The 24780-nt window shown below is 41.1% G+C and overlaps 2 protein-coding genes across 6 annotated transcripts in view; one reads left to right on the forward strand and one right to left on the reverse strand.

Moving 5' to 3' along the window:
* Positions 1–16700, reverse strand: part of MRE11 (MRE11 homolog, double strand break repair nuclease) — a 36201-nt gene extending 19501 nt beyond the window's left edge. For 2 of the 3 annotated variants that reach the window (XM_081326204.1, XM_081326206.1), the window contains exons 1-10: positions 16618–16700; positions 13712–13804; positions 9887–10025; positions 7589–7749; positions 6799–6886; positions 5205–5346; positions 4153–4267; positions 3507–3692; positions 1100–1271; positions 57–137 (exon numbers count right to left, since the gene is read on the reverse strand). In XM_081326204.1, the coding sequence (XP_081182330.1) occupies positions 57–137; positions 1100–1271; positions 3507–3692; positions 4153–4267; positions 5205–5346; positions 6799–6886; positions 7589–7749; positions 9887–10025; positions 13712–13731 (1104 nt within the window). In that variant the 5' untranslated portion in view covers positions 13732–13804; positions 16618–16700. Of the gene's footprint in view, positions 1–56; positions 138–1099; positions 1272–3506; positions 3693–4152; positions 4268–5204; positions 5347–6798; positions 6887–7588; positions 7750–9886; positions 10026–13711; positions 13805–14622; positions 14765–16617 lie in introns of all 3 variants that reach the window. The other variant, XM_081326205.1, reaches the window with a different exon arrangement.
* Positions 16701–16840: 140 nt separating this feature from the next.
* Positions 16841–24026, forward strand: ANKRD49 (ankyrin repeat domain 49). Of its 3 annotated transcripts, XM_081326507.1 has the most exons (4): positions 16841–17114; positions 19116–19200; positions 19839–20221; positions 21677–24026. In XM_081326507.1, the coding sequence occupies exons 3-4, from the start codon at positions 19967–19969 to the stop codon at positions 22136–22138; spliced, it is 717 nt and encodes a 238-aa protein (XP_081182633.1). In that variant the 5' UTR covers positions 16841–17114; positions 19116–19200; positions 19839–19966; the 3' UTR covers positions 22139–24026. The 3 variants fall into 3 exon arrangements, with proteins under 3 accessions (XP_081182633.1, XP_081182632.1, XP_081182634.1); XM_081326506.1 differs by lacking the exon at positions 19116–19200; XM_081326508.1 differs by lacking the exon at positions 16841–17114 and having other exon boundaries at positions 18351–19200.
* Positions 24027–24780: the final 754 nt, after the last annotated feature.

Here is a 24780-nt window from a genome sequence, read left to right on the forward strand (position 1 = left end):
GCTAATGAAATGCTAGGCTAGGAAGAAAGCTTCTGATTTAAAGATCACATTCTTACTCGTAATCTTATTAGAGGCTTCTCTGGTTGTTTGGGATTTCCCAGACGGTGTCTTTCTGCTTTTTCCAGCATCATTTCAACCTTTAAGAAAGGGACATAATTTGCTAAATGCAAAATCTGCTGTACCAGGTATCAATATATGCACGATACAGATCAGGGGTCTTCAAACTTGGCCCTTTTATGACTTGTGGACTTCAACTCTCAGAATTCCTCAGCCAGGCATGTTGGCTGAGGAATTCTGGGAGTTGAAGTCCACAAGTCATAAAAGGACAAAATTTGAAGACCCCTAATATAGATTTAAGCAAGCAATCTTTTAAAGTTTTTTAGATTTTTTTCTTCTTCTGGTACATACCTATTAGATTACATAAATTACATAAATGAGAAGCTACAAGGCTGATTTCCAATAAAGATAATCTGTCCCAACCCACAGCAGAATTGGATTTATTGTTCTTATAATACTCTGAAAGCCACAGCAACATTAATATAGGGAATGTAGCCTGCTTGTATTTAACTGGAATCTCTTCTTCTCACTTAGTAGCAATAGACAGTACCCCAACTATCTAGTCTATGCTCAGAGAAATGCAAAGTGTTGCCAGAACATTTTAGAAGAAAATAATAGAAAATACTGCCCCCAATCTAAACACAATCTTAAAACCTTTTTTTGGAATTTCATGGGACCTTGACAGCAGCAATTGCCAAGAACTGGCAACAGCATTTCTACCATTTTGAAGCATAAAATATAAAAAAATGTAACATGACCCTTAATGTAAGCTTAGCCTAGTTTTAAAAAGGTGATTGTCTTGCATCATAAGCTCTAAGCCAAAAAAACTGTCTCCATTGGTACTTATGTTTATAACAGCATGTGTTCATTTGTTTGGGGGGGGGGTGTGTGTAGAACAATGAGATTTGAGAAATAATGAAGAAAAGTCCTTTCGTTTAATGAAGAATTCCGCTTACCTGACACTGACTTCTATCTAATACCACATCCAATCCTATAATACGGGCAATACCAATACCAGTATCCATTTTTTATAAAGCTTTACCTTCTCCATGCAGAAATCTTGTATTACTTGTGTGACTTTTGGGTTGTCTGGGAGAAAAAAGTCCGGATAGTCAACCAGAACAAGGTCTTCAAGGTAGAAAGGCCGTACGGTCTGGAGAGGAATCTTCTGCATCTTCATTTTTTTGTCTTTGATGTGCAACAAGCCAACGTGTCTGGGAGGCATTGAACAAAGCGGTTTAAATCTTGGCAATGTGATAAGAACTTCAGAATAGTCACAGAATTTGGTAGAGACCAATGACAATAAAAATGGAAACCTAGGTGATGGAGGAGATCAAGGTCCATGGCTAAGAACTCCCATCTATCATCATCAAAAAGTAAGGAGCGTAGTAGCTCACCAGGTTAGGATGCTGGGCTGATGATCAGCAGGTTCTCGTTAAGAGACCCGGTAGCTACCGTGGGACGGGAAGAGCCCCTGTCACAAGTTCCAGCTCCTGCCGACCCAGCAGTTTGAAAAAGGGTTAGTAGATAGATGGATACCTTAATGGGGACATGAAGGAGCCCTGACTGGATATCTCCTAGGCAACGGGGATGTCCCCATTCAATCCTTTCAACCCGGAAGCACTTCAGTGTTCCCAACCTGACTGTAGTATCATCAAAGTCAGCCCTAAGATTTATATAGGTGCATAATGAAGTAACTTTCCTATCTAAATCCAGTTACACTGTATCACTCCAGCTGATGATTTTTGTTCAGAATTAGATTGTTAGATGGTTTCTTACATTTATATTCCACTTTCTTCTAAGCAGACAAAGGCAGTTTCCATTTTCTCATCCCCCTTTTGACTATCTTAATAACACTGAACCGAGAAAAAGGAATTCCCCTAAGCCAGGGGTAAGCAACTTTGGCTCTTTTATGACTCGCGGACTTCAACTCCCAGAATTCCTGAGCCAGGCATACTGGCTGAGGAATTCTGGGAGTTGAAGTCCACGAGTCATAAAAGAGCCAAGGTTGCTTATCCCTGCCCTAAGCTATCCAGGGAGCTGTATCAATCATATACAGCACATAAGAATATAATGTTCCTGGATGAAACAGAAACAAATACAAAAGAGATTTTTATTATTCATTTTCTCTTCCACAGTTTCTTGATGAGAGAAAAAACTGTTGTTAAATGTCCTTCTCTAATTCAACAAGACAGAGGCTTCTGCTGAACATCTCCAAATCTGTGAGTGGCCTGTTGCTAGTCAGATGTCTACTGTCAGATGTCTACAACCACAACTGAGCCCAAGATTTCTATTGTTAAACCAAACAGTTGTTAAGTGAATTCTGCCTCATTTTACAATCTTTCTTACCACAGTTGTTAAGTGAATCACTGCAGTTGTTAAATTAGTAACAGGGCTGTGTTAAATGACTCTGATTTCCTCACTGACTTTGTCAGAAGGTCGCAAAAGGGGATCACATGAACCTGGGAACACTGCAACCCTCATAAATGTGACCCAGTTGGGTCCAAAGTTCGATCACGTGACTGTGGGGATGCTGCAACGTTTGTTAAGTGTGAAAAATGGTCGTACGTCGAGGACTACCTACAGCAGACATGTCAAACTCGCGACATCACATGATGTCGTGAGACATATTGGGACTGTTTTGCCATTGCCGGCAATGGGGTGGGCGTGGCTTCCGGATGTGTCCGGCCCATGGGCCGGCAGTTTGACACCCCTGACCTACAGTGTCTTTGTCTCAGATTCCACACAATTCTTAGCACAGGGATTGTTTTTAGCAGATGAGTTTGAATTTTTATGATTTGCTAATACCATTAGTGAGAAAGGTTCTTGGAAAGTATTTATCTTTAAATAAGTCTCTCTGGCTATACTACTTTACATCACTCTAAATCAGGGTTCTTCAAACTTGGCCCTTTTATGACTTGTGGACTTCAACTCCCAGAATTCCTCAGCCAGCATGCCTGGCTGAGGAATTCTGGGAGCTGAAGTCCACAAGTCATAAAAGGGCCAAGTGTGAAGACCCCCCCCGAGTCTAAATCTATTCTTGAATGGTCAATCAGCTCTGAGGCCCAGGGGAAATTTATCCTGTAAATCTGTTAACGTGCAAATTTTAATACCAACAACTATACTACACTTGGGGAAACAGCATAGTAAGTAGTTAAATCCTTAAATCGTAATTTAACCTAATCATTAAAAGTTACTAATCAGTCAGGGTGGCTTCAATATCTGTGACAATGGAAAATGCTATTTGTCAATCAGATATTGCTTTCAGATTTTCTTTGGATTATTCTTTCTGATAAGCACACTAGAACCAAGACGTCCAAAAGAAAAATCAAAACGCATTATAGATTCCCCAAAAATGAAAGAGGTACTGCGTTTAAACGGAAAGACTCCTACACATTTGTACTGAATATATACGGTAATATAAATTAATGAAACACGTAAGAACATACTTTCTGACAGTTTCTCCTGGTGACAAAGATGTAACCACTGAACTTCCTGGCTGAGAAATATAGAAAAGTTGTTGCTCGTTTCTGATTGGAGATATTTTACATTCATGTTCGTGACCCCAAATTACAAGGTCAATGAAGTCATCTAGAAACTGTTCTGGAATATAATTTGTGGCTCCATGTTTACTCCTGTGCCAAAGAAAACAAACACAACAGCCACAAATTAAAACAGCATTTTGCAAACTATAAACCAAAGTACCCAATTTTTAAATGTAACACGTTATCACAACATTAGCCCCATTCTCACTGTCCCAAATGTGATTATCAGGGATCAAAAGGTAAGAGAAAGTAAAACAAAATATTATATTCTGACATCTACAGGTACAATCCCATGTAAGTTTCAAATCATTTGTAATTGTGATTTGCTGTTCTAGTTCTATCATTATTTTGCCACATTGAAAACTGTGACATTGTCAAATTCAATGACTTGATCAACACAAGAGACAGATCATTCCTGGGCTACAAATAAACAACAATCTCAACAACCAAAGTGGATGATATAACTAAGAACAGGCTATCAATTCAGGATCCAGATGAGATCAACATAGACCAAAAAGCATAAGATATAACCTGGGGACAGTATCTGTACCTGTTCTGATGAATTACAAACAGATTAAACCACCTATCTTCATCTTCTTTTGGCCTCAACATGGTTACTTGTTTATTCACAAACATCCGATGTAGTCTTTCATCGGGAACAGATCCTAGAAGAGAAAAATTACATGCAATGGGCTTTTAGTGATCTACCAAGCAGAAAATTACACAGCTGAGTAGTGAGATTCCATTTATTTAGGTATCATATTTTGCCAACTAAAGATTAGATTGGCCCTGACCTCAATCCTTTGCAACACAAGACAAGACAAGACAAACTGGGCTTGGGGACACCTTGCAGCCTTAACACTTTTTCCACATGGCACTCATTGCATGAGGGGCAGCGGTTAAGACCCTGGGCTTGTTGGCTGGAAAGCCGACAGCCTCGGTTTGAGACCTGAGTTCCACATGATGGGGTGAGCTCTCATCTTCACCTAGCTGCTGCCAAGCTAGCAGTTTGAAAGCATGCAAATGCAAGAAGGTAAATAGGTATCATTTTGGTGGGAAGGTAACAATGCTCCACGACATCATGCTGGTCACATGACCACAGAAATGTCTTTGGACAGCACTGGTTCAATGGCCTTGAAATAGAGATAAGCACCACCCCCAATAGTCAGCAACGACTAGCGGAGTAAAATCCGCAGCGACTCCTCTACTCATTGAATGAAAATCTAAATAAAATTTAGGAGCATGCCAAACATATCATTTTGAATCCTTTCCAGAATGAAACTTCATCTCAGCGTTTGGAGTGGTAATTTTGAGCCTGAAACACTTCTGAATGCTTAGATCAGCATGTTTCACAAAGCAGAGGCTTTGCACTCAGAAATGAGTTAGCTCACAAAATTTTGCACTTGAAATAATTGGAAGTATTTTCATACACCTAATCAATATTTTGTGGATCAAATCTTGCTAGTCCTACTCTTAATTCTAACCCACAAATTACAAAATAAAAATTCAATTCAATATCTTTATTCTTTTCCCCATTTTCGGAGAACCACTTGTATACACAAAATATTGTGCCCCCGATTAGAGAGGTGCAAAAAATCTTACCTAATCCATAAAGAGCAATCTTTGAACTTCCTTTCTGAAGCAAAATAGGACTAATTTCTATTTTCTCTACAGATGGTGAACGTCCAAAATGATTAATAAGTCCTGCACAAGTTAAAATGTCCAAAGCACAAAGACCATCTGCCTATAAATATGGAAAATAATAACAAAAATGGAATTTGTGACACATCAATTTTGCTAAATTTCCAATATATAAAATGATAAAATGTTTAATGTGTTACTTACATGGGTGTGCACATAAGTAAAAACCAGGATACTTTGCATATTACAATTGATTAAATTTCTCAGACAAATGACAAATGTATTTTCCTGTATTAAATAGCCCCTAAAGCCTTCAACATCTCAAAAGTAGGGAAAACGTAAGAGTGATTGCAAGCTACATAAAGTGGCATTGCAAATACTGTAGCTTCTAATCTGCTTTACTTCCACCAGACTAAGAATAATCTCTGAATATAACTAATTACTGTATTTTTCCACAAATTAACAACATTTCACAAATAAAATATACAAAAACAGTATGGTAAAAGTTCAATTTTTAAAACTTGGTGATTTTGTTGAAGACAATGCACCAAATCAATTGTACAACGAAAGGTTGTACGCTTTTACCCCAAGGAAGTTACATTCTATCCTATGCTAAAACACAAACCATGTACATTAAATGCTATTTTTATTTTAATTTTAATTTAATTTAATTTAATAATATTTCTATACCGCCCTTCTCCCTGAGGACTCAGGGCGGTTCACAGGGCAAGAATAAAATACAAAGTTACAAATATTAAAAGGAAATTAAATAATTGCCCGATTTTAAAACAATTGATATATTACAATTATAAAACCCCAAAGATAATATTAAGAATACAAGAATAAAAAACCCCACCAATCCCCCATCAGGCTAGGCCGGCTTGTACAAACAAAAACGTCTTGAGATCGCGACGAAAGGAGCGAAGATCGGGCGCCATCCGGAGCTCTACTGGTAACTGATTCCATAGTTCCGGAGCGCCCACAGAGAAGGATCTCCCCCTGGGGGCCACCAATCGACATTCTCTGATCGGTGGCACCCTGAGGAGACCCTCTCTGTGGGAACGCACAGGGTGCAGGGAGATTGATGCCGGCAGCAGGTGTTCCCTGAGGTACTCCGGCCCCCTGCCATGTAGGGCTTTGAACACCATTACTAGTACCTTGAATCTCACCCGGAAGGCAACTGGTAACCAATGCAGCTCACAGAGCAAAGGTGTAACGTGGGAGTATCGGGAGACTCCCAACACAACTCTCGCGGCTGCATTCTATACCAGTTGGAGCTTCCGGGTGGTCCTCAAGGGCAGCCCCATGTAGAGAGCGTTGCAGTATTTTGTATACTTTCTTAATCATAATCTATTATAAACTTGACAAGTTTAAGAATTACCTTGGTATAGGTACACTTGGTATAGGATACAAGATAATTCTTGCTCAATTTCACTAACAGATTTTAGTACAAAATTGCTGGATTGTAATTTTTATAATCTTGGCTGTCTTTCTAAAGTATTACTAGCATAATTAATAAAGCTACTGGTCTTCTTTTACCCTCTAACATTCTTACCCCTGTGGGATCATCATGGTTGCCATGAATACTAAAAACTGGAATAGAAATGTTGAGATTTTCATCTTGGTAGTTCACCCATGGAAACCTAGACAGGACAAGTTTAAAGCAAGCAAAAATTGCGTCATTTCCAACATGCAGCTAAACTTGTATATTTTTTTTTATAGAATTAAACCTTATAGGCTGAATTCAGAACTGTGAAGTTCTTGATGTTCTCTGAGTTTGGCCATTTGGTTACAGATGTTTCACTACCGAACTAGGTAACATCATCAGTGTGATGGAGTGTGGAGTTTGCTGTTTATATGTAGTAGTTTGTCCTGCCACTGTATTAAGACAGCAAACCCCATATACATTCACACTGGTGATGTTAGCTAATGGTCTGCAAGATCAGCAATTCAATTCAATTCAATTCAATTCAATAGAAGAGTGGAATAGAATTAATTTGATAAATTATCTGTTTTGAGAAAAGGGATGAGATAGTTTTATACATTGTTCCTTGATCTAAAAAGCTGCTCAGGAAGTAGGAGATATCTTTTTATATATCAAAAAAATAAAAATAAAAATCAAGAGCTCCATTAAGCAGACTGAACAGGGAAACACTCAGTGTAATAATAATGCAAACCACAATAAAAATGTATGTGCAGCATTGTCCAGAATTAGCATCACTAACCAAAATAAAGAATTGGATCAAACTTTTTTTTAGTTATTTAGAGTTCAGATGCAGCTGTGATTCAGTTACAATCAGTTATTTACAAAATAACTGAATTCAATTTACTATAGGAATACTTACTTGCTAAAGCCAAAATTAACTGACTGGTCACTCAGAATTTCAAATTGTACAGGGCGGTCACCCATGCAATATCTTCTTAGTAGTTCTAAACATGTATATATTGTTTTCCGGGAAGGCTTGTTTTCATGAAAGAGATCTCCACCTAATAAAATGAAGTCCACCTATAAACAGATTTTTGGGTAGATATATTATTATTAGACATGCATTTTCCCCCCCTCAAAATTATAAATTTCTAAAAATGGTTCAACTAGACCAGGGCTTTTCAACCTTTTCACCCATTGTACCACTTTTAGGATATGGCAACATCCGAGTACCACCAGTCGCCTAGCAAGGTGTCAAAAACTTGACACCCCCCCAAAAAAGGGAAAAAAGTGATGAAGTACAGGTAGTCCACGACAGTTCACTTAGTGACTGTTTGAAGTTACAATGGCACTGAAAAAAGTGCCCCCCAAGCCACAGCCGAGCAAGATACCTGCCTGCCCGCCCGGCGGCGCTCTTCCTCCTGTCTGAGGTTTTCATTGTTGTGAGCATTTCTGTTGAGGATTGACAGTGGGGGTGGGGTGGGGGTGTGTTTTGTTTTTATTCCCCCGTCTGCTGGGTGGTTGCAGCAGGTTTTGGTCACTTCACATGACCCTGGGACACTGTGACCGTCATAAATATGAATCAGCTGCCAAGCATCTGAATGTAAATCACAAGACCTTGGAGATGCTGCAACTTTCCAGCTGATCAGAAGCGCCTGGATCAGGGCCGAAATCCAGCTGGAGCCTGGGGCTGAACCTGGCGCTTCCGCTGAGCCCTGACAGCCCTGCAGCTCCAGCCATTTCTTGCTCAGGCTTGTGTGGTGCTGCCACCAGTTCAGCTCATTCCCCTTGCCCGCTACCACTTTTCTAGGATGGTCGCGTACCACCTGCCAGGTGCCAATTTCAGGGTTGAAAAGCCCTGAACTAGACAATGTTTTTGGGTTGGGGTTGTTGTTTTTCGTGGGGTTTTTTTTTTTTTTTGAATAGATGTGGCTATTTTAGAAGTTTCAGGCAGGCACTAGATTTCAGCCTCTCCAAAGTGCCTTTTGGTCTATGAATCCTAAATCCTGCATTTATTTATTTATTTATTTGATTTGTATACCGCCCTTCTCCCTAAGGACTCAGGGCGGTGAACAGTGACATAAATGTCAAAATGCACAAATACAGAAAATTGAGAATAAATTAGGCCCTACTGCCCAAATGTAGAAGATAAGTTAAAACCACAATTAAAATTAAACCCGTCAGACCAGACCGGATTGCTTAAATAGATATGTTTTTAGATCGCGTCGGAAGGAGCGAAGGTCCGTGCTACTAAACCCCAAATGCATCTGACGTCCTTTTAAGGCTCAAAAATATAGAGAAAGCAAAAGAGATAACAGCCCTTTCTAGAATTTGGCAGCTTTTATTTTTAATCCTGACTGTACAAAATAAGTTACTATGTTAATTAAAGAAGTATGGTAAAGTACCTCTTATAATGAAAAAGGAAAGAAATGAAGATGAATAAGTACACTCAGATATGCTTAGGTTATAAAATTTCACTTAAAGGTGAATTTAATTGTCCCATTATCTGCAATTGACATGTGGACGGTCAACATTCCTGTATATCTTAAAACCAATTTTATTTATCTACTTGTAAGATTGTTAACTGAGCCCAAAAGATTCTAGGTAGTATGCAAATACGGAACTACAACCTGCCATGGTAAATTTTTCATTACTGCCCCAGGTCTTATTGACAGCACGTTGGGCTCAGATTGGTTTTATTTTCACAATGTCATTGGTGTAATATGCAATTATTGTCCTAACAATAAGAATAATTTCTAGGAATTACAGGTAGTTCTTGACTTACAACCATTCCTTTAGTGATGAGTTACAACAGCACTGAAAAAAGTGACGTATGGTCATTTTTCACACGACCGTTGTAGCGTTCCCTTGGTCACATTGATCAAAATTTGGGCACTTGGCAACTGGCATATACTAATGACAGTTGCACTATACCGTGGGTCACGTGATCCCCATGTGAAACCTTCCCAGCTGGCTTCTGACAAGCAAAGTCAACGGGGGGAAGGCAGATTCGTTAATGACCACACAATTCATTTAACAGCTGCAGCGATTCGCTTAACAACTGTGGCAAAAAAGATCGTAAAATGAGGGGCAACTCACTTAACAACTGTCTTGCTTAGCAATGGAAATTTTGGGTTCAGCTGTGGTCATAAGTCAAGGACTACCTGTATGTGACCTTTCAGTGGTAGTTTTGTAACGTGATTTCAAAGTGGCTTGCCTCGTTCTCTTGAGCAAGTTTCAATATTTCATCAAAAGTAACGAAAGTATCGTTTCCACGACAAGCATCCTTCTCCAAATATCCAAGGTGAATGTCTGTAGCAACTAAAATTTTAAATGTGTCTTCTTCCTCTTCATCTCTAAAGTTAAAGAGAAACAAACAAACAAAAAGCAGAATAGTATGACTGCATCCCCTTCATGGATTACTGCCTTGTCGTGGCGAAGGGGCTTGCGTAATTCAATGAAGCTATGAGCTATGCTGTGAAGGGCCACCCAAGACGGACAGGTCATAGCAGAGAGTTCTGACAAAACGTGATCCACTGGAGAAGGAAATGGCAACCCACTCCAGTATCTTTGCCATGAAAACCCTATGGACAGTACCAAAAGGCAAAACAATATGACGCTGGAAGATGAGCCCCTCAGGTCGGAAGGCGTCCAATATGCTACTGGGGAAGAGCAGAGGGCTAGTACTAGTAGCGCCAGAAAGAATGAAGCGACTGGGCCAAAGCCGAAAGGACGCTCAGCTGTGGTTATGTCTGGTGGTGAAAGGAAAGTCCGATGCTGTAAAGATTTTTTTCTCCATAGGAACCTGGAATGTAAGATCCATGAATCAAGGAAAGCTGGACGTGGTCAAACAAGAGATGACAAGACTAAACATTGACATCTTAGGTATCAGCGAACTAAAATGGACAGGAATGGGTGAATTTAATTCAGATGACCATCAGGTATACTACTGCGGGCAAGAATCCCTCAGAAGAAATGGAGTAGCCTTCATAGTCAATAAAAAAATAGGAAAAGCAATACTGGGATACAATCCTCAAAATGACAGAATGATCTCAGTTCGAATCCAAGGCAAACCATTCAATATCACAGTAGTCCAAGTCTATGCCCCAACCACCGGTGCTGAAGAGGATGAAATTGACCGGTTCTATGAAGCCCTACAGCACCTTATAGAACTAACACCCAGAAATGATGTCCTTATCATCATGGGGGATTGGAATGCTAAAGTAGGAAGCCAAAAGATAACTGGAATAACAGGCAAGTTTGGCCTTGGAGTACAAAATGAAGCAGGGCACAGGCTGATAGAATTTTGTCAAGAGAATACGATGGTCATAGCAAACACTCTTTTCCAACAACCCAAGAGACGGCTTTACACATGGACATCACCAGACGGTCAACACAGAAATCAGATTGACTATATGCTCTGCAGCCAAAGATGGAGAAGCTCTATACAGTCAATAAAAACAAGACCAGGAGCTGACTGTGGCTCAGACCATGAGCTTCTCCTTGCAAAGTTTAGGCTTAAATTAAAGAAAGTAGGAAAAAGCGCTAGGCCAGTCAGGTATGAATTAAATCATATCCCTGTTGAATATACAGTAGAGGTGACAAATAGATTTAAGGAATTAGATCTGATAGACAGAGTGCCTGAAGAACTATGGACAGAGGTTCGCAACATTGTACAACAGGTAGCAACCAAAACCATCCCAAAGAAAAAGAAATGCAAGAAAGCAAAATGGCCGTCTGAGGAAGCTTTGCAAATAGCTGAGGAAAGGAGGGAAGCGAAAGGCAAGGGAGAAAAAGAAAGATACACCCAATTGAATGCAGAATTCCAGAGAATAGCTAGAAGAGATAAGAATGCCTTCTTAAATGAACAATGCAAAGAAATAGAAGAAAACAATAGAATAGGGAGGACCAGAGATCTTTTCAAGAAAATTGGAGAGATGAAAGGAACGTTTCATGCAAAAATGGGCATGATAAAGGACCAAAATGGCAGGGACCTAACAGAGGCAGAAGAGATTAAGAAGAGGTGGCAAAATTACACAGAAGAACTATACAAGAATGAGCTTAACGTCCCTGATAATCACAATGAGGTGGTCACTGACCTCGAGCCAGACATCCTAGAATGTGAAGTGAAGTGGGCCTTAGAAAAGCTGAGCAACAACAAAGCTAGTGGAGGTGACAGTATTCCAGCTGAGCTATTCAAAATCTTAAAAGACAATGCAGTAAAAGTGCTACACTCAATTTGCCAGCAAATTTGGAAAACTCAACAGTGGCCACAGGATTGGAAAAGATCAGTTTACATTCCAATTCCAAAGAAAGGCAGTGCCAAAGAATGTTCAAACTATCGCACCATTGCACTCATTTCTCATGCTAGTAAAGTTATGCTTAAAATTCTACAAGCTAGACTCCAGCAGTATGTGGATCGAGAACTACCAGAAGTACAGGCAGGATTTCGAAGAGGCAGAGGAACTAGAGATCAAATTGCTAACATACGCTGGATCATGGAGAAAGCTAGAGAGTTCCAGAAAAACATCTACTTCTGCTTCATTGACTATGCTAAAGCCTTTGATTGTGTGGATCATAACAAACTGTGGCAAGTCCTTAAAGAGATGGGCATACCAGACCATCTTATTTGTCTCTTGAGAAGTCTATATGCGGGCCAAGAAGCAACAGTGAGAACTGGACACGGAACCACTGATTGGTTCAAAATTGGGAAAGGAGTCCGGCAAGGCTGTATACTGTCGCCTTGCCTATTTAACTTATATGCAGAGCACATCATGAGAAAGGCAAGGCTAGATGAATCAAAAGTTGGAATTAAGATTGCCGGAAGAAACATCAACAACCTAAGATATGCAGATGATACCACTCTAATGGCAGAAAGTGAAGAAGAACTAAAGAGCCTCGTGTTGCGGGTGAAGAAGGAGAGTGCAAAACTTGGGTTGAAACTAAACATTAAGAAAACCAAGATCATGGCATCTGGCCCTCTCAATTCCTGGCAAATAGATGGGGAAGAAATGGAGGTAGTGACAGATTTTATTTTCCTGGGCTCCAAGATCACTGCAGATGGGGACTGTAGCCAAGAAATTAAAAGACGCTTGCTCCTTGGGAGGAAAGCCATGGCAAATCTAGACAGCACACTAAAAAGCAGAGACATCACCCTGTCAACAAAAGTGCGTATAGTCAAGGCTATGGTCTTCCCAGTTGCAATGTATGGCAGTGAAAGCTGGACCATAAGAAAGGCTGAGCGCCAAAGAATTGAAGCCTTTGAACTATGGTGCTGGAGAAGACTCCTGCGAGTTCCTTGGACTGCAAGGCGATCAAACCGGTCAGTCCTAGAGATCAACCCTGACTGCTCTTTAGAAGGCCAGATCCTGAAGCTAAAACTCAAATACTTTGGCCACCTAATGAGAAGGAAGGACTCATTGGAGAAGAGCCTAATGCTGGGAAAGATTGAGGGCAATAGAAGAAGGGGACGACAGAGAATGAGGTGGCTGGATGGAGTCATTGAAGCAGTAGGCGTGAGCTTAGATGGACTCCAGAAGATGGTAGAGGACAGGAAGGCCTGGAGGAACATTGTCCATAGGGTCGCGATGGGTCGGACACGACTTCGCAACTAACAACAACAACAAATGACTGCATCATTTACTGTTTCGGCATCTAATACAATGAAGTATTTTTTGTAAAGTTATAGATTACATTCTTCAAATGCTCCAGTATTCAGTATTCATTTCATAGAATTATAGGGAACAACTGGGCCTCTAGAAACTTTTCCTGCTATATTTCTACAGTTAACTCAATCTCTATGACGCTTAGAAAAACCTTTAATTATTTGAATTATTTCTTACAAAATATATGGCAAATCCACAAGAGCACAAGGTTTTGTTTTTATATTATTGATTTAAATTACAAAAGTAGCCTTTGCATCCCTTATATAATTTTCACTTTCAGCACTAATGAGGTGACAGTAAATTATAGGAACACCACAGTTGGCAAGATAGATGACTAAATCTCTTCCCCACTGATGTGAATATTGTGGAAAATTTACCTGGAAGTGGTAGAACTCATATCTACAATCAGCCTGGGTCCAATTTACAAAAGGTCTCACAAAGCCAAATAACTAAAAAAACAGAGTCAAGACCTAGGAACAACCAAATAAAGAGAAGAATCTTAGGGTAATGAACTTGAAGCCAAAGTATCATAATTTATTGTTTAAAATGTACTTTTCCAGTGAACAAAAGAACCCAGTTTGATACATAGAAAAATAAACAAAAAATCAAGAGCCTATATAACCAGGAAAACTCCAAGGCAACTGTGGTTTTTAGCTTCTCTCACTATCACATTTTTGGTTTTTTTTTACAAAAAGCATTAAAGCAGGGGTCCCCAATCCATAGTCCATGGACCAACACCACTCTGCGGCATGCCAGAAACTGGTCCACACAAACAAGCGAAGCGCCATCCATAGGATGCAGGCAGCGTGCAAAACCACACCCTCTTGGGTCCACAGGAAAACCTATCTCCATGGAATCGGTCCCTTGTGCCCAAAAGGTTGGGGGCCTTTGCATTAAAGCTGCATGGCTGCTGCCTTTCAGGAAAATCCAAAAGGATTGGGGGATTTTATAGGAGAGTTTGAAAAAATCTTAATGTTTGTGGGTGGAATAATGAGGTACCACAAATTTTTTCTGCAGAAATAAAGTGAGAAAGGACAAACTAATTTTTCTTTTCTCCACCTTTTCTCATTTTACTACGAAAGAATGGAGGCGGTCATTCTCCTTTACCTACAGTAGGATTTTGTTGAAGGAAAGAATAATGTCCTTTCATTTTTTTTATAAAAGAGCAATCTAGCACAGCCCATCCCATTTGTAGAACTTGCAGAAGGGAGACCTAATCCTAATAAGTGATTTAGGTATTAAATTTAGCCAAAATCTGAGGCCCAATCTGATATGATGGTTAAAATACCAGATTAGAAGCTGGAAGAATGAGTTCTAGTCTTGTCTTAGGCACAAAACCATCAGGCTGATTTTGGACCAGCTTCTTTCAAAATCTTGTCAAATAATGGACCAGTGCAGGCAGTCTTCATTGACTGAAAGGCATCATCAAACTAAATAAATAAAATAAAAAGTGAACACCTCTTTGGAAAGAATATGGAAACAACAAATTACATGAAGCAGACATTAGTTTTTGGCATAAGTGACTGATCCAAGCAATGAATGATTTTAGTGGACTGTCACACATGACTGGTCTCTATGTAACACTGAGAAGGGCCTGTATTATTTCAGCAAAACTGATAATTATACAGTTTCCAGAGCAACACATGCATGCTAGTCGTTTCCGACTCTAGGGGCTGGTGCTCATCTCCGTTTCAAAGCCCAAGAGCCAGCGCTTGTCCAAGGACATCTCCGTGGTCATGTGGCCAGCATGACTAGACGCCAAAGGTGCATGGAACGCTGTTACCTTCCCACCGTAGTGGTCCCTATTTTTCTACTTGCATTTTTACGTGCTTTCGAACTGCTAGGTTGGCAGTTGCTGGGACGAGTAACAGGTGCTCACTCTGCTACACGGCACTCGGGATTCGACCCACCAAACTGCCGACCTAACCCACTGAGCCACCGTGTCCCTTGAGAGAATAAACAAATCGTGGCTAAGCAATGTCTCCCATTTCAGTACGGAGCGGAGATTTGGGCTCATTTAATATCTTATTCCTTCTTTGGAGTATTATATATGCATTTATAAGTGTTGACGTTACATTGCATGGATTACATTTTATATGTTACGAGAATTACCCAAGCAAAGCTGACTTGCCGAATTGCCTATTTGAGAGAATAAACACCTTCCCAAATAGGCAATTCAGCAAGTCAACTTTGCTTGGGTAATTCTCATAACATGTAAAATGTAATCCATGCAATGTAACTTCCGACACTTAGAAATGCATATATAAGACTCCAAAGAAGGAATAAGATATTAAAACGAGCCCAAATCTCCACTCCGTACTGAAACGGGAGACATTGCTTAGCCCCGATTTAAGCGGCTCTGCATCTCCCACGCAGCCACCAGTCAGCGGACTCTTCTTCCACGACCGTCCTCCCGTTCTTTGGGAAGACGAACAGAAAGGAGAGGCTGACTGACTTCAAACCCAAAACGCTTAAACCTGGTCAGGGGTAAATGTTAGATGTTTTGTGCCAGCCATTGGCAGTTACCCAAAAGGGTCATCAGATGGAAGCTAAGAGGCTTCTTGCTTCCACTGATGAGTCAGGGGTCCTAGACCCCTGCATCCCCATTGGCGAGAGTTTTATGGTTAGGGAGGGGCTGAGACCCCCCATAAATACCTCTGCTCAAGGGGCTGCTCTTTGTTCAGTTCAGTTTCTGCTTCTTGTTCTGTTCCAGTTATGCTATGCTAGCTTTCTATCTAATCTATTGTTAAATAAAGCTTCCTATGATTGCATCTCTGCGTGATGCCTTTTCACTTGGAAGCACCTTAACGATCCATCGACCTCGTGAGACCATCTCACAGTAAAGGCAGCATTCCCACAACACGCTAAACTTGGGCTGAGAGTTAACCCTACTTGGCTTTCTCGTGCGGGGCAAAGCGCCCACCTACCCACCCACCCACCCACCCAAGCCCTCGGCAAGGATTGGGTCAAAGCCAAGCAACCCAGCCCAGACAGGATGCATCAATTCCTCTCGAGAGGAGAGTCGTCTCCTGGCGCCCTGGGCTGGAATAACCTCCCTCTTGCACCGAAAGGATCGTTGCGCATTCCAAGCAGCGCCGTGCGCGACTCCTGCAGAGGCACCGCAGGTCAGCCTCCTCGCTGCGGTTCGGGGCTCCGGCGATTCCTGCTCACCGTTTCACCTCGACTGCCAGCAAGGCAGAACAAGGAGGCCGCCCCCCCACGCCGCCCCCCAACCACCCCCCCACTGGCAACTCCCCCTCCCCCCCCACACACACACTCTCACCCCGCTTTCCCTTTCCATACTTCCCCGGCCCTCTCCCGGGAGCGCCGGCAACTACTTCTCGCGAGAACCACGCAATTCTCGCCTTTCCCACAAGTGCTCACCGGGAAGGGGGGGGGAGTGCTAACCCTCTGCAATCGACTCTTATTGCGCAGCCGCAAGAGGTAGCCGCTTCCGGTCAGAGGAGGAGGGCCCCCCTCCTCCCCCCCCCCACCTCAGGAAGGAGTTAAATGTCCTAGACGAGAGGGGAGTGAGGCCTGTCGGGGCGGTGGAGGAGTCAAGGCTTCGGCTACTACTTGCCGCTGTCGGTGCAACGCGGAGATCGGCTGGGGGGTCTCCTTCAACGCGCGTCCTGTCCTGGAGCCAGGGAGGTTTTGAAGCGTGTTATGCCGAGGATTATATTCTTCCCATCATCCCTCCGTGTATGCATTGATTTGTCTGTACGTGTCTAAGTCTCTGCTTCCTGGATGCCCGGAAGGCTTAACTGAGCCTCCTTAAAGGTAGGGCTGGCTACTTGGTTTTAGCAGGTGGTTTGAATCCTGCCCGTGAGGGTTGTGAGGATGGGCTTTTAAGGAAGAGATTGGACTGGAATGGCATAGGGCATGGGTAGGCAACCTTGGCTCTTTTATGACTCGTGGACTTCAACTCCCAGAATTCCTGAGCCAGAGTCTCCTGCTTGAGTCGGGGGTTAGACTTGAAGACCTCTAAGGTCCCTTCCAGCTCTGTTATTCTGACTCCTTTGTGTAAAGCAGCCAGTTGTGATTCTTTCAGCAGAGCCTGCTTTGGGGTCCTTGGTGACCCCCTTCCTGAATGAAGAACACCCCATTAGGTCTATAGCCTTTATCTGCGTGTGTTATTAGCCTTGTTCAGTTATGTAGGACTGCCAGCCCTTCGAGGTAGTCCAGACAGAAGCCCAAAACCATGAGCACCAGCATCACTGTTATTGTAGGTGTATAGGAACAGTATCTTGCAAGTCTGAAAGCACGTCTCCTCTTCCTTATGTCTATGGAGATTCTCAGTCATCCAGGCCATGGTTGTCCCAAAGATGCTTTTTTTCAAAAGGCAACTGGAGTTACTTGGTTTTTCCTTGAAGCTGTTTCACTTCTCATCCAAGAAACATCCTCCGTTCTGACTGAATGCTGGGGAATGGAAAGCCTGCAAGGAATATCCATCCTTCCATTCCCAGCATTTAGTCAGAACTGAAGACGCTCCTTGGATGAGAAGCAAAATGTCTCCAAGAAAAAAAACAAAGTCCAGTTGCCTTTTGAAAAAAGCACTTTTGGGTCTCCTCTCCTTGGTTTTTTCCCCCCAGAGAACTAGAGAAGATCCCTTCTGAGACACTTTCTCCACCCTCCTTCCTTCTCTGGGCTCTGATATCTCTTATCAAACTAGGTTTAATACCTAATCCCCTTATTTGACAGGTATCCCATCTGTCCTACCCTGCAAATTGAAATGGAATGTATTTGGTTGCTGGTTTGTAAAAAAAATGAAAGCAGCATCTTATACTGGCCTCCTCCATCTAAACCCCATTTTATTTATTTATTTATTAGTTTTTTATTTATTAGTTTTTATAAACCGCCCTTCTCCCGAGGGACTCGGGGCGGTGTACAGAGGAAGGAAGGTATACAGATGAACAATAAAAATAATAAAAACAATAGTGAAAACAAACTGGGACCCCAATTAACGCTATCATGCCAGGCCGGACTGCTGGAACAGGAAAGTTTTTAAGTCGCGTCGGAAGGTGCGGAGGTCGGGGGCCATCCGGATTTCGGTTGGTAAGCTGTTCCAGAGGGCTGGCGCACCCACTGAGAATGCCCTCCCCCTGGGGGCCACCAGCCGACATTCCTTGAGCGGTGGCACCCTGAGGAGGCCCTCTCTGTGGGAGCGCACAGGACGGTGGGGTGCTGACATTGGCAGAAGGTGCTCCCGTAGGTAGTCCGGACCCATGCCATGTAGGGCTTTGTATGTCATTGTTAGCACCTTGAACTTCACACGGAAGGCAACCGGAAGCCAGTGCAGCGCACAGAGGAGAGGTGTGATATGGGAGTATCGGGAGGCTCCCAAGAGTGTCCGTGCCGCTGCACTTTGCACCAGTTGAAGCTTCCGAGTGGATCTCAAGGGCAGCCCCATGTAGAGAGCGTTACAATAGTCTAGGCGAGAGGTCACAAGGGCATGGGTGACTGTACGTAAGGAATCCAGGTCCAGATAAGGCCGTAGTTGGCGAACTAGTCGAACCCGGGAGAAGGCCCCCTTGGTCACAGCTCCTATGTGGTCTTCTAGGGAGAGCTGCGAGTCTAGGAGGACACCCAGGTTGCGGGCCCTATCAACAGGGGGTAGTAACTTGTCCCCGATGTTAAGCAATGGGACGTTCTGAATATCCTGGCTTGCCGGAACGTACAGCCATTCAGTCTTGGAAAAGAGAATGACCCTTTCCATTTCTTTGTGGTCAAATAAGAGAAGAAGGAAAAAAAGTTTGCTTCTTCCTTTCTCTGTTTTTGCAGAAAGGTTTTGTAGCACTTGTGGCTCTTCCTCCTGTCACTCAAGGTTATTTGGGTCAGTAGGTGATGAACGCTGCTGCTGTTGGTGGTGAGTGCAGTCAATGGTTTTCTTGGGCACTGGGAGTTTGTTTAGCGAGGTTTTATTTTTATCTTGTAAACTGCCCAGAGGCATAAAATATAAAATGGGTGACTGCATAGTTTACATAAATAAAATGTTATATCAAGGAGGTTATTTCATCTTCTCCTGGGTATCCAGCCTTTTGGCTTGCCTGGGCTGCATTGAGTGAGGTGGAATTGTCTTGGGCTGCATATAAAATATATAAGTTTACAATCTTGTGGGGCTGCAAACTACCTGTCCAGGCTGTATGCAGCCTGTGGGATGCCGGTTGGACATAACTGATATAGATCATTATGAACAACTACATTTTTGGATATGGAATTGAGAGGATTAAAGTAAATGCAATGTTTTGAATTCTGGCTCTGCTCATTCTTTCTAGAAATAGAAAGAAACAAGGATTTGGGGTTTTTAATTCCAAAATGATTTTGGAGGGTTACAAAAGAGATTGTAAGAAAAAAGTCCATATTTCTTATCTGATAATGCCAGAGAAGCAATCAGATGGCTTTTTTATGGACACTTCTGAGATTGCTATTCAAGGTGCAGCAAGTTCCTTATCTTCTTTTCCACAATCATAATATTCCTTTTTTTTTCCTTTTCTCTTTTTAAAGATGGTGGTGATGTTGCTACCAGTAGCTTTTGTTACCAAACTCGGTTGGCAAGGCACTGAGATATGAGTTAGAAAAATAGAAGTGGAACTCTTCTGCTGTTTAGGGACGGGCAAATCAAAGCCTGCACAATGAACGAAAGCATAACATCAGCTGACAATAATAACACGGATGAGGAGGGAAAAGACTTTGTCGACAGCTTTAACCAGCTTGAGCTACTGGAAACCCACCGGCATCTAATCCCTAGAGGAACACAGAGCCTTTGGTCTGGAGACTCTGATGAGGAAGATCAGGAAGAAAAAACAGAGGAATGGTACCAGGCTCAAGAGAAAAAGTTGGCAAATAGCCCAGATAAGCTTCTGCTTTGGGCAGCTGAAAAAAATAGGGTAAGCCAAATGTACTACAGTATATGAAAACTCTGCATGATAAATTCATCGTTCCTATTATCTCCTAGAGAGACTCTAGTTTGACATAAGGGGGCTTTCAAATGACTTAAGGTTGGTTTATGCTATGGCCATAGAGATGCTAAGGTCCTTCGAGAGGGGTGTAAGTGCAAACCATATATCAATGCTTTACAGGTAGTCCTCGACTTGCAACAGTTTGTTCAGTGACCATTTAAAGTTAAAACAGCACTAAAAAAGTGAGTTATGCCCGTTTTTCACACGACCTTTTGCGTCCTTCTGTCAAGCAAAGTCAATGGGGAAGCCAGCTTCACTTAGCAACCACGTGACTAACTTAACAACGGCAGTTGATTTATTTAACAACTGTGACAAGAAAGGTTGTGAAATGGAGCAAAACTCACTTAACAAATGTCTTGATTAGCAACAAAAAAGTTGGGCTCAGTTGTGTTTGTAAGTCGAGGACCACCTATAGTTTTGACACTGCTGAATTGTTGAGTCATGATGCAAAGGTTTGTTGGTTTTAGCCTGAACTAACTGAGGGAGGAATGACGACTTGCTTTACAGAATTCCAGAGATGAAATTTATGAACCCACAGAAATTTCTGAATGAGTGGCTGAACTTAGCTCTGCTAGTGAAGGATGTTGGAAATTGTGGTTCAGTGACAAATGGAGGATCATAGTTTTTCACACACACCCCTTATTGTTTGTATGTAAGTCCATCATTAGGGTTTAGAAGGAATGGAAAAATAGTTGACTGCATCTACAGAATCCAAGACAAGTCAGAAATGATTGTGATGCCTTTGGGCAATAAAAGTAATTGCAGTTGGCTTCAATATTATGAATGTAAAATCAGGTAATTATGGTGGCATGCACAAAACCAGTCTGGATTGTTTTTAGAACTGTAAACTACGGCAGTGCTGTTTTGTCAAGTAGATTGATCTTTAGGAATGGGATTATAAAAAATTGAGGCATTGATATCTCCAAATAAATGAGAGCAAATGGATAGAGTTGTATTTTACTTGGGAGTCAACGTGAAAGAGTTTGCTTTCTTCCTGGAAACGTCATAATAAAACTGATTGTTAAAACCAAAAAAAGCTTGCTCGGTGTATCATGAAGTTTTAGCTGAGCGAGAGATCCCCAGTTCTTTCAGAACTAAACTCAATACTCTATGAAGTCCTCTAGATTCTGGGTTCCCCACATCATCTTTGCAAAAATGATGGGTTTTAATGGCATGAATTTCTTTAAAATAAGGGATAATAAGGGCTAGAAATGTTGGGCTCTTCAACTCTGGAGATATTGTATCACCAGTCATTGCTTGTTCTTTGGAGTCAATGCATTTTAGTGAAAGTGTGGCCTTCATTCAGAGTGTGAAAGTCACTTAGTGTTATAGAAAGTTGTCTAGCTAGTGGACTAACACTAAGCTCTGTCTCCATTCCCACAGCTTAGCACAGTGCAAAAGCTCTTGTCTCAAAACCTTGTGTCAATAAATGTCCAGGATGAAGATCAATATACTCCTCTTCACCGCGCTGCCTATAATGGACACATGGAAGTGGTGCGTGAGCTGGTTGCTCATGGGGCAGATGTCCACGCATTGACCGTGGATAGCTGGACACCTCTGCACAGTGCATGCAAATGGAACAACACCAAAATTGCCTCATTCTTGCTCCAGCATGGGGCAAATGTCAACGCTCAGACCAATGGGTTGCTTACACCTCTGCACTTGGCAGCCGGAAACAGAGAGAGCAAGGAAACTCTTGAACTGTTGCTCATGAATCGCTATTTAAAGCCAAATCTCAAAAACAACTTGGAAGAGACGGCCTATGATATTGCTCAAAGGACTGATAAATACCATTATTTGTTTGAAATTGTTGAACACTGCACAAATTCTGTCGCAGATTCTTAGGAATTGTATGCCTAACACACATGGCCAGAGCTTTTTAAAGGAATCTATTTTGTCATTGCATTCTCAGCGCTTTAGGTCATAACTTAGCGGGTGCTCAAATGAGGCGCTGTTGAGTAACACTGGCATTATTTTTATAAGATAAGTTATGTGTCTATGGACATTCTTAATCATCCAGGTCATGATTATCCCAAAGGTGCTTTTTTTCCAAAAAGACAGCTGGACTTTCTTCATCTTTTTTCTTTTCCCTTGTGAAAACGTTTCATTTCTCCTCCAGGAAGCTTCTTCAGTTCTGAACTTCTTGGATGACAACAGAAAGATTTTTCAAAAGAAAAATAAAATCAAGAAACACTAGTTGCCTTTTGGAAAAGAGCATCTTTGGGACAAGGTAGGCTATGCTACCCTTGTGGAACATTTTCACTTTAACTTGAAAAAAAACATGGTTATTTTGCTGCTTTCCCCATCCATTGTAAATGGAAATCATCACAGAGCTACAAAATAACATGTAAATATTCAGTTTGGAGAAGCAACACTGCTCAAAACATTTGCTGCTTCTATTTAAGGTATGTGAAGTTTTAATGTGACTTAACTGGTAATTGATAATTTTCAACAGAGAAGAGCGTGGAATTTAAACTATTGCTAAAACCTAGGGCATTCACACACATATCAAAGATAGCAGCTGCCAAAAAATGGAGCTACCTGGTTAATAATGTGATGTGATTCAGATTTCCAAAATCTACTTCAGTGTCTGTATAAGATATATACCTGTATCTTAATTCCTTAGTTGCCAAACATTACATTTTATGTGCTCAGGTTTTGCTTTTGAAAATGATAATATGGTTGCCTATGTGTAGAAGTGTTTTGTTTACATTTTTATTGATTGGGTTTCTAAGTCAAGTTACCTGAGTTTTTATTATTTTTAAACTTTATTATCATAATTGCCAACTAATATGTCCAATGGCCATGTTGATTGGCAGTTCCGGGAGTTGCAATTGCAGCACGTTCAGAAGTCAACAGTTTGGTGAAAGTTGCTATATAGGCCTTTGCTAAATCAAATGTAGTTATTCAGTTTTTAAAATGGTTTGTGTTCTTTCAGTACCACTGCAGTTCACAAACTCTTAGTAGTAATATTTCAAAGTTATTTTCAGCAGCAGAATACACTACAGCTGACTGGTCCAAAGATTGCTTGGAAGTACCTTATTGTGCAACTGCTTGCCTTCTTAAATTATGTTTTGAATTTTTGGAAAAACTTTAGGTTCTCATTCAGAAGTAATCTCTGAAATTTATTCACAGATGCATGAAAAAAACCCATCATGCGTTTGGTTAACTAGCTCTAAAGATACTTAGGGCTACTTCACATAATTCTTTGATAAACTTGAGGTTGAAAAAAATTCTTTGCAATTTATTTGCATTTTACCAGATAAAAATTACATAACTCTTTCATGAGAATTTATGTGCATGTACGTGGTGATGTAGAGAACGTGAAGCAGCATTTGTGTTTGTGAAATGAAGAGTGGAAGATATGCTGGGTGTGGGAATTACAAATGAGCTTTCTGCTAAAATGATGAGTTTGTAAAAATACTAGTATCTTTTGCTGCAGTTCAAATGCCTCCTGCACTCTGGTTGCTACTTTGAATGCTTTGTGTGAACCAGCCCTGACCTAAAATAAAATCCCTCTAAATATGGGATTTATGTGGTTTGCTGTAGCATGATGTACTTTCACTGTAAAATTAGTTGTTTTGGCTCATTAAAGTTATTTCTGAACAAGAGATTTGATGGATGTAACAAATCCAAGCTGTTAATGCCTACTGATATTGTAGTATGAAGTCCCAGTTCTGTTAATAACCATGAAAGTTTTATTGGCATTAGAGAAACTCTAACTGCAATTAGATATATAATATATTGTAATATAATCCATAGCATATTAGAACTGAATGCCAATACATTGCCTTGATCTAACTCCTTGGATTTCCAAGTACTGTATGCCAGAATTAGTAAAATATCATTTTTTTAAAAATTAGAAAATAATGTTAATAGTTGAGGCTTAAATTTTGAAGCAATCATTTATCTTAAGGCACCTCAAAGTAATGTTTTATGAACCCTTTTAAATATGTGTTTTCAGCTTGGACATCCTTACCACATTTTATATCCAAGTATCAAATTAAGAGGGCCATCAGACCACTAGTTAAAGTTATTCCACAAATTTAAACCAGTCCAAAAACCCATTAAGGTGCCTCAGTTTTTCCAAAGAATATTGTTGATCTGTCGAAAAGATATTTCTACCTGAAGAAAGACCGCTAGTTATATCATAAAATGACTCCCAGGATTCTCCAACTCTTAAATTTTCTTTACTGATTTATTTCTCCTGTTGATATACATGCCCAATTTATAATTATTCTGAGCGGCTTACAGCAAAATTAAAATCAAATCAATGCCTCAGATCTGAAAAACTAAACTGCTAGCAGCTCTGGACGATCACTCAGTTCCATAAAATGCTTCTTAAAAATATCTCTCTGGCTCACTCAACACTTTGACTCAATGTCTGTGGGAACAGCCAAATCTTCTGTGTCTCCAGGGTTTCATTCAGATTTAAAAAGGAATAGCCAAAGAGGATGGTGCTCTGAGGAATATGTCAAAGCAGGACT

This window comes from Vipera berus (assembly GCF_964194415.1).
Source record: "Vipera berus genome assembly, chromosome: 4".
Lineage (NCBI taxonomy): Eukaryota > Metazoa > Chordata > Lepidosauria > Squamata > Viperidae > Vipera > Vipera berus.